This window comes from Zingiber officinale, chromosome 8B (assembly GCF_018446385.1).
Source record: "Zingiber officinale cultivar Zhangliang chromosome 8B, Zo_v1.1, whole genome shotgun sequence".
Classification (NCBI taxonomy): Eukaryota; Viridiplantae; Streptophyta; class Magnoliopsida; order Zingiberales; family Zingiberaceae; genus Zingiber; species Zingiber officinale.
The window spans coordinates 65,809,839-65,819,564 of NC_056001.1; the positions used below are offsets into that span (position 1 = coordinate 65,809,839).

Consider the following 9,726-nt stretch of genomic DNA (forward strand, 5'->3'; position numbering starts at 1 on the left):
TTTCTTGGTCAGGTCTCTAGATCACTCCCTGGCCAGGTCTCCAGATCACTCCCTGGTCAGGCCTCTAAGGTGTTTCCCGGTAATATACGACCAACGACCTCTTGGTCGGGATTTCAAACTCTCACCCCTGTGTGAGTTATAAGTGAGCATGCTCTCATATCTCTAGATTCTCACCCCAGCGCGAGTTATAAGTGAGCATGCTCTCATGCCTCCAGACTCTCGCCCCAGCACGAGTTATAAGTGAGCTTGCTCTCACGACCAACGACCTCTCGGTCGGGATTCTAGACTCTCGCCCTAGCGCGAGTTATAAGTGAACATACTCTCACTCCTCCAGACTCTCGCCCCAACATGAGTTATAAGTGAGCATGCTCTCACGCCTCTAGACTCTCGTCCCAGCGCGAGTTATAAGCGAGTTTGCTCTCACGACCAACGACCTCTCGATCAGGATTTCAGACTCTCGCCCCAACACGAGTTATAAGTGAGCATGTTCTCACACCTCCAGACTCTCGCCCCAACATGAGTTATAAGTGAGCTTGCTCTCACGGCCAATGACCTCTCGGTCGGGATTCCAGACTCTCGTCCCAACACGAGTTATAAGTGAGCTTGCTCTCACAACCAACGACCTCTCGATTGAGATTTCAGACTCTCACCCCAGCACGAGTTATAAGTGAGCATGCTCTCACGCCTCTAGACTCTCGCCCCAGGACGAGTTATAAGTGAGCTTGCTCTCACGACCAACAACCTCTCAGTCGGGATTCCAGACTCTCATCCCAACACGAGTTATAAGTGAACTTGCTCTCACGACCAACGACCTCTCGGTTGAGATTCCAAACTCTCGCCCCATCGCGAGTTATAAGTGAGCATGCTCTCACGTCTCTAGACTTTCGCCCCAGTGCGAGTTATAAGTGAGCATGCTCTCATGCCTCCAGACTCTCGCCCCAGCGCGAGTTATAAGTGAGCTTGCTCTCACGACCAACGATCTCTCGGTCGAGATTCCAGACTCTCGTCCTAGCGCGAGTTATAAGTGAACATCCTCTCACGCCTTTAGACTCTCGCCTTGGCGCGAGTTTGTGGGTCAGCTTTCTACCTGTTCACCTCAGAGTGGATCACCAACAAGCAGGACTTCCACTAAGTGTCCCGAGGTGGTGTAAATAAGAAAGGGCCAGGGGGAGATTGAGTTGATAAAGCAGTAACACTATCGATAAACTAGGAAAGGGAACAACATTGGAAGTGGTAGCAACAAAGTAAAGAAGACTGAGGTTGGGGTTTAGTCAGTTGGACCTAAGCCTCCTTCGATTAGACTTGGAGGAGGACCTTGTGATACGACGCATAAGGGTGAGGTCCGATAAAGCCAAGCAATCAGGAACGTGGTAGTCAGAAGTCAAGGGGACGTGACAGTCAGAAGTCAAGAGGATGTGACAGTCAGAAGTCAAGGGGACGTGGTAGTCAGAAGTCAAGGTGACATGGCATTTCGGTAATTATGGAAGGAAAAGGTAGGACCGACTAAGGACATCTGGGACAGGGTACCCGGTCGGGTTTTCACATACTAGGATTCCAGATCGGCGGTACCCAAGTCTGAGGCGCAGAGAGCAGTCAGGTTGTTGCCAGACCTCTTCCAACTAATTGGGTTTTCCCAGCTCAGTTATATCCAGGAAGCCAAATCCAGACCACCCCGAGCTGCCCCTCGACATAGACATACCTGGGCGGGATAGAAGGTGCTCGACGACAACAAGGTCAAGGAATCGTAACCGCCTGTCAAAGAATAACTGTTGTATGTCAAGAAATATTCCAAGGGTCGGCGGGTATCCGCGAGTGGAACCTTCGTCCCATCCATAAAAGGGGGTCACGCGTCCTCCGTCACCCGACAGATCCTGACACCCGACATTCCCTAACACCAACCAGGCCCCAGGGGTACGCACTTTCATATAAAAAAAAAGGTCCTCTACCTTGCGCAGGTACGCTCTCTCGCACATTCACACTTGTCTTCTACTTTTCTTTATTCTTCGTACACTGTTCTTCTGGAAAAAAAGTACCCGACTTGAGCGTCGGAGGACCTGCTCCGAGGATTTTTTTCCATGATTTTTAGTCTCTAACGTTCGATGTACTTGTCTAAGTGTGTGCAGAGCTCAAGGACCGCCTGCTAAGTCATCTTTGCCGGCCATCGCCACGTGGGGGTCCTTGCTTGTGGGGTATACAAGAAAGGTGTCCCAGTCGTCTCTCCGTCAACGCTAGCGACGACTTGTCCGGTTTTCGCCTGATTCAGATTCCAGGCAGGATTAAGGTTGTTTAAGGCATTTCCACAAACTGTTTCTTTCTTCAAAGCTTAAGGTTTTTGGATCAATAGTTACCCTAGTAAATATCTGTACAAAGATAACTATTCAACATGGCTAGAAATTGTTCAAAATATTCGAATTTTCATCACAAAGAGGACAACAATTATAATCACTCAAGAAAAGGTTTGGTCAACATGATAAAATATATCCTACAAAAGTCTACAGAAGGATTGTTGAAGGAAAAAATAAAGAAGAAAAGAATGTCCCAATAACTTACAAACATCCAATTTCAATCTATGGCCAATTTCTTCCTAGCAGCCCTCACATTGTCGTACTCGAATTTGAGCTCGCCCGGCGTCGTGTTTACTATCCAGAACCACCCAGCTCCGAGTAACATTCGAAGCGTCGCTCCAGCGATTACCTAACCCAGATCACAAACGAAGATTAGATCTTGAATGGATCTGTGAGATATGGCGGCAACAGAGGGAGTCCTTCCTGGGCAACTGTGACCACTAAAATTTGATTTTCAAGTTAATAGATTAGAAGAATAATAAAGTACTTCTAACCGCATATATTGTGAACTCGTGATGGATCAAATTGGAAAATGCTAATATTTTGCTATATCTTGAGTTCCAAATTGATTTAATTTATTGTTCAATCTTTAGTTAAATTTATTACAATGTTTTCATTGGAATAAAAATATTCCCACTACTCAAATAATCATAATGCTCTTCGTCAAACAATAGAACTTGATTTAAAGAGCATTGAAAGAGGAAAAGGAAGAGAGAATATATACACTCCAATACATCCATAAATATTTAAAAAAAAACTTAATAATAAAAAAATAGAAAAATAAAATCAGATGGATTATCTCTTGAGCATATTTGTGGCCTCTATAATCTTATAAATTCAGCATAATAGATAGTTCTGGAAATCTCATAATACATTCATATGCTTTAATTCTCAGCATGCATATGCATTACTTCTCAAAATTAACTTTTAACACATCGAGTACGACCCATCCGTATTCATGGCGGACGCAGGCACGCTGTTACCTCCGTCTCCACAAAAGAATGCTCTCCTGCTGATGCATTGTCGGTCAGCGCCGCACATTGGGGTTTCTTGCTCGCTTGGGGCACCATCTCAATCCTCCCTCCTCCCTGTGCATGAATCACTTGCAAATCCTTCTTTGCTCCACTTACTTCGCAAACTTACTTGTTATCGATTCCTTATCTGAGGACAACACTTCAGGATTAATGCTCTCAACTTTTTTTGTTCTAACTCGTTGAATGCTTGATTTAAAATTTTGAATGACACAAAACAAATCATTCAGCTTCTCTCGACACAAGAGCCTACTTTTCTTTGGGTGGACCTAAAAAAAAAATAGACAAGTGGCATTAAACATATTCATTTCCTGAGCTATCAAAATTAAATGACAAAATAAATGATCACCTGCTCATATCCGTTCCAAGTTCCACAATAACTACAAGTCAAACTTAATAGGTGAATCGCCATCTTTTGCAGCTCAGGACAATGCTTTCCATATGAATCCCACCACTTAGCTGGATCTTTTGTATTTCTCATCAGAATTGCAGCCTTACTTCCAAATAATCCCTTAGAGATTGAAAAATCAACGATTTGATGCTCTATCTTTTTCAAATTTTCTGCGGTCATGCTTAGATCATCATCGTAATCAATTATTAATTTTGCTAACCAAGCAAAAGATCCGTCATTAGATTCAGAATGAAACTGGTAAGTGGAATCGTAGATCAATTGAGGGTTCAAAAGATGACTTGCTATATACTGTGGGTGAAGTAGTGGATTCCATCTTTGTTTAATTATTTTCCAAATAATCTCATACCTGCATAAAATAAAAGGCAATAGCACAAAATATAAGCCGTCAAAAACAATTAAAATGGAAGAAATGAAAATGTAGTTATAGATTTAGAACAAGAGAGTGTACCCTTTTATATTATTCCATGATTGAAGACTCTCTTTTGCACTATTCATCGCTTTATAAATGAATCCCATGGTTGGTTGCTCATCGGAATATATCTTCAGAAGTACTTCAATGATAGGAAGAGCAAAGATCATACAATAGACTATTTCATGCCAAAATCCATAATCCTGAACTATTTGTTGTATTTCTTCTCCCTCTTTTGTCTTTGCCAATTCATTTGACTTCCATTGCTCCGATGAAAACATTGCAATAAGTGTGTCTTTCATATCAATAAGATATAACAAAGTCAAGTATGCAGTAGCAAATGGAGTAATAGTTGGTATGCTCCAATGCTTGCCTTTAGTGAAATCTCTTAACATCAAAATAACTCTGGTTCTTGAACAAATAAATGTACTAATCTTTTTACCTTTACCAATAGTTATCCAATGATGTGACAAGTTATTTTCAAAGTCTTCTAGAATTTCATCTAACAATTGGACGACACAAGGGCTCCAAAAAATCTTTTTTCTTTTTTCTATCAACATCTCCACGGCATTCTTATAATTTGCAGTATTCTTAGTTATCACTTGAATAACATACTCCTCTCCAACCGCTTCAACTATTTCATTCAGTGTCTCAAAAACTTTTTCATTTGTTTCAGAAAATTCAGATGTATCGATAGATTTCAAAAAAATAGTACCTTCTGGATTATTCATCAAAAAATCACAATAAAATCTTCCCTTTGTGTCTGTCCATTCATCACATATTATGGAGCAACCTGTCTTCTTCCAATTATATTTGTACTCAAGCATATCAATTGTATTCTTCATTTCTTTTTTTAGAGAAAACTTTTTAAGCTCATGGTAGGAAGGAGGTACAAATTTCGAACCACATTTTTCAACCAATTCAAATATTTTTACAAATTCTGGATTTTTTGCACAATAAAAGGGAATACCACTTGTGCGAAAAAATCTAAGAATCTGTTGACAAGCTTCGTCCATCAATTTCTTTTCATTGTTATGTGGATCATTTTCTCCCATTCCCTCTTCTTCATCATTCATCATTTCTCCCATTCTCTCCTCTTCATCATTCATCATTTTCGAATTCGAAATTTTTTATAAGGGTTTTAGAGAAGGGAAGGCTGACCTTCTATAAGAGTACGAATGGACACCGATGAGCCGCAGTTTGCGCAGCGGAAGAACAGAGCGAAGCTACGTCGCCGCCGGGAGAAGGAACTCAGATTAGGGCAGAGCTAAAAGCTTCGCGCCTCCCCAACACAACGATTCAACTACTTGTAGAGGGTGAATATCCAAATCAAACCCCAGACTATGACAATTTCTAAATTCGGATCCTCTTTTCCAAAATATTACTCCGAAGTCCCTCAAACACGAGAGCCGTCAATTACTTATAGGTTTTGTTTAGTATTTACCTACAATTGAGGAGAAGAGAGGATGACCTATTTAGATCCATATTTGGATACTTTATATATGTTTTATTTTTTTTTATAAGAATATTTGTAGAAAAATCGATATTATTTTAAAATTCGGTAAAAATCCAATTCCATAATAAATAATGAACAATTGCATATTTTTTACCTATAAATAAAAGGCCTAACATATTTTTAAAAATAATTTTTAAAATTTTGATTATATTTATTCATTTAAATTAAAGATTATTATAACTATCATGAGAAAATAGAGGTAGTCAGTGTTGTTGGCCCGGGCGCTGAGCCAGATCCCATCGACGTCGACCAGGATAGGAATGGAATGAGGCTTCTGCTACGTCGTTCTGATTTTATAAAAAAGTAAAATAAAATAAAAACATGACCGATAGAAACACCATGATCACAAGTTAGCAATAGTGGTTAGCTATTGTTATGCTAAAGACTAACAGAATTATGTGAATGAGGATGACAGTGTAATTATAAAGAACAAGTTTCAAATGACCACATAGGAAGATAGTTGTTAGTTGTAATTTTTTTTTAAAAAAAAAAGTTATAGGAGTTAATGTTAATTTCAAAGCCAAGTATGTTAAAGATTTATGAAAAATTGATCCTATCCAAATATTGGGAAGATGGCTAGTTAAGAATATGGCTCTGTGGTTGACTGAAGAAGATTTCGTTCGATCTTGTAAAACCAACAGTGTTAGTATCGGGTCAGGGAATGGGTCCTCGGTATTAGTCCTCTGAAACTCAAGTCAGTGATATGTGTATGTGGAGAAAAAAAACAGTAAAAAGATTGTAGCAATGAACATGTTCACAAATAAAACATCACATACCTCTGCCTGCAGATGGAGATTCCTTTTTATAGTATCATTGTTGTTTTATGCACACTTCTCAAAGTACTGACATGTTGTCTCAAGGCATTATTAGGAAAAGACAAGTCATAAAGTGTCTCTAACATATTTTCCTAAGTAGGCACGCACATCTCTATGATTTGACAGCTGGAAGTTTCGAACTCACATTTTGCCCGCAGAATGTCCTTTGTCCTTTATAACACAAACTTCCAAAAGAGTACAATAAGAGATGTATATGGGTCCCGCTGTATGTCGATCGGGAGTCACTAAGTCAGGCTTGCTGCTAGCTCGGTCGAACTGAGCGGTGTCATTGGTCTGTTTTCCACTCGACCTTCACTTGGCCTTACTGTCGTCGGAGAGGGACATTATGCCCGATCAGACCTAAGGTCCGATCGACCAGGGCGATGGGTCGAGTAACTTAGTATTCGGCTCTTTACCTCGGTTGCAAGTTACAAAGGGTGACCTCTCAGCTGGTCTGGTCATCCTTTCACGTCCGACCGGATCTAGAGGCCCGCTCGACCCTCCACGGCTCGCGGTCTCGTAGTCCATCCGACCCTGCTATCTTAACCGTTTGATTTTGACCTTCACGTCAGCTGGTCTTCACCGCTTTGACCCACTTTTGGGGGGCTCATCTTTACCACCGTATCACAAGTCTTCTCCTCAAATATAGTTGAAGGAGGCTGCAAGTCCGACTGACTGGACGAGTAGTATTTTTTGTAACTTTTCTTCCCGATCGGACGTTTTGTTATCCTGGCCGCTGCTTGTGTTGGTAAGTCATAGGAAAACGTACCGGTTCCACTGTATAAAATTTTTTTGTACAAGTGTCGAACCTTTCCTTAAATAACTTATTGAGTTCTTTAGAAGTTAAATTAGGAATCGCAGACGGAACTTAACATCATTAATTCCAAATTTAACTTATCTGTTCTTAATGGTTTAGATTTGAATTGCAAGCGGAACTTAACATTATTGATTCAAATCTATCTAAGTTATTAATTCCATAAATATTAATTTCTAAAATTGCCTTCCAGGACTGCATGGCGAGGCACATGGCCTTCTTGGATATGGGAGCAGCCACCACCGCCTAGGCAAAGCCTTTTAAGGAAAGCTAATATTTATTTCTTTAAATAACTCTAGGTTAACTAAAAAGAACAATCGAATCACAAATTCGAAAAAGAAGAAAACACAAACTCGAAAAACTATTTCGAAAAAATAAATCTAATTGCCTCTTGTATTTAGAATTCTACAAAGAAAATAACTAGTATGATGCGGAAGAAAACTACTAGTTATACCTTCTCTTTGTAAGCTAATGACCTCGAGATCTTCTGCCGTATTCCTCGCCTCGCCTTGGACGTCGTGTGGGCGACGATCCTCCAAGATGAACACCACCCAAAAGAGTCCTTCCTCTTCCTTTAGAATTCGGACACCATCACCACCAAGGAGAAGAGAGCAAAGGGAAAGGGGAAAGGGAGAGGGCCGACCACCAAGAGATCTCCAAGCAAGAGAATAAGAGTTATATCTCATGAAGCCCCCTCACCCCTTATTTTATATTACTTGCCCAAGGCAAATAAGGAAAAACTTTTTACAAAAAATAAAATCATCCAAGAGTTTTTCCTTTCCCCTTTTAATTTTTCCTTTTCTTTCCTCTTGATTGAATCAATCACCAAAATTAATTTTTGTGATGATTTTATATTTTTTATTATGGCCGGCCCCTTGCTTGGGCACCAAGCAAGGTGGTCGGCCACCTCATCAAGAGGAAAAGGAATTATTATTTTTTATAAAATTTTACAAGAAAAACTCTTATAAAATTTTACAAGCTCTCTTTCCTAAAGTAGGAGTTAAAAAAGGAAAGTTTCTAAAAATTAAAACCATGTTTTTAAAATTTAAAAACTCTCTTATAAAATTTCCTTTTTTAACATGATGATAGAAAATTTTAATTTTAAAACTTATCTCCCTTTTTTTTTCTTAAACCATGAGGATGGTTAAAAAGGGAAAGTTTTAAAACTTTTAAAACTCTCTATTAAAACATGTGGCCAAATTCAAATAAGGAAAGTATAAGGCTCATCTTGTTGCCAAAGGATTCACTCAGAAAGAAAACATTGATTACAAGGAGACTTTCTCACCCGTGTCGACAAAAGACTCCCTTAGTGTAATCATGACACTTGTAGCTCATTATGATTTGGAGCTACATCAAATGGACATAAAGACTGCATTTCTCAATGGAGACATAGAGGAGTCTATATATATGGTGCAACTAGAGAACTTTGAGTCTAACGACTCAAAGCACCTAATATGTAGATTAAAGAAGTCCATTTATGGTTTAAAATAGGCATCCCGTCAGTGGTACCAGAAATTTGATCAAGTGGTTTTCCTCATTTGGATTTAAAGAGAATCCTGTTGATCAGTGCATATATGTCAAGTTCAGTGGGAGCAAATTTGTTATATTTGTTTTGTATATGGACGATATATTGCTTGCGAGCAATAATAAGGGTATGTTGCATCAAACTAAGTCATTTCTATCTGGTAATTTTGAAATGAAAGATCTTGGTGAAGCATCATTTGTTTTAGGCATACAGATCTATCGTGATCGTTCAAGAGGTATTCTTGGACTTTCACAACAGGCCTATATTGAAAAGGTGTTTATAAGGTATGGTATGCAGAACTGTACACCCCGTGACACACCTGTGTCAAGAGGTGACAAGTTCAGCTTGCAGCAGTGTCCACGGCTTGAACTTGAAATAAAGGAGATGAAGCAATTCCCATATGCGTCAACAGTGAAAAGTCTCATGTATGCACAAGTTTGTACTCGACCAGATATAGCATTTATAGTGGGGATGTTAGGCAGATATGTTAGTAACCCGGGACCATCATACTGGAAAGCGGTAAAGAGAGTGATGCGGTATTTACAAAGAACTAAAGGACATATGCTCACGTATCAGAGATCAGATCATCTGGAGGTGATTGGATATTCAGCCTTCGATTTTGCTGGATGCTTGGATAACAGAAGATCTACTTCGGGCTATATCTTCATGCTTGCTGGAGGAGCTATATCTTGGAGGAGTATCAAACAGACGTTAGTAGTCACTTCTACTATGGAGACAGAGTTAGTAGCATGCTACGAAGCATCCAATCACGGGATTTGGCTGCGAAACTTTATCACAGCATTACAGATTGTTGATGGCATTGACAGGCCACTGAGGATCTACTGTGATAATAAAGCCG

General features: G+C 39.7%; 1 protein-coding gene across 1 annotated transcript; it reads right to left on the reverse strand.

Annotated features, from left to right (window-relative positions):
• Positions 1–3,142: 3,142 nt before the first annotated feature.
• LOC122014398 lies at positions 3,143–5,480 on the reverse strand. Its single transcript, XM_042570627.1, has 3 exons — positions 4,237–5,480; positions 3,726–4,134; positions 3,143–3,645 (listed from the first exon to the last, which is right to left on the reverse strand). The coding sequence occupies exons 1-3, from the start codon at positions 5,307–5,309 to the stop codon at positions 3,472–3,474; spliced, it is 1,656 nt and encodes a 551-aa protein (XP_042426561.1). The 5' UTR covers positions 5,310–5,480; the 3' UTR covers positions 3,143–3,471.
• Between the last annotated feature and the right edge of the window lie 4,246 nt (positions 5,481–9,726).

What these genes read in the sequence shown, in the direction of transcription:
- LOC122014398 (XM_042570627.1), bottom strand. Translation starts at nt 5,309, where the DNA reads ATGATGAATGATGAAGAGGAGAGAATGGGAGAAATGATGAATGATGAA. An exon ending in TCATGGAATAATATAAAAGG is followed by an intron (nt 4,135 to 4,236) that starts GTACACTCTCTT and finishes TATTTTATGCAG; the next exon opens with GTATGAGATTATTTGGAAAA. An exon ending in CTTGGAACGGATATGAGCAG is followed by an intron (nt 3,646 to 3,725) that starts GTGATCATTTAT and finishes TTTTTTTTTTAG; the next exon opens with GTCCACCCAAAGAAAAGTAG.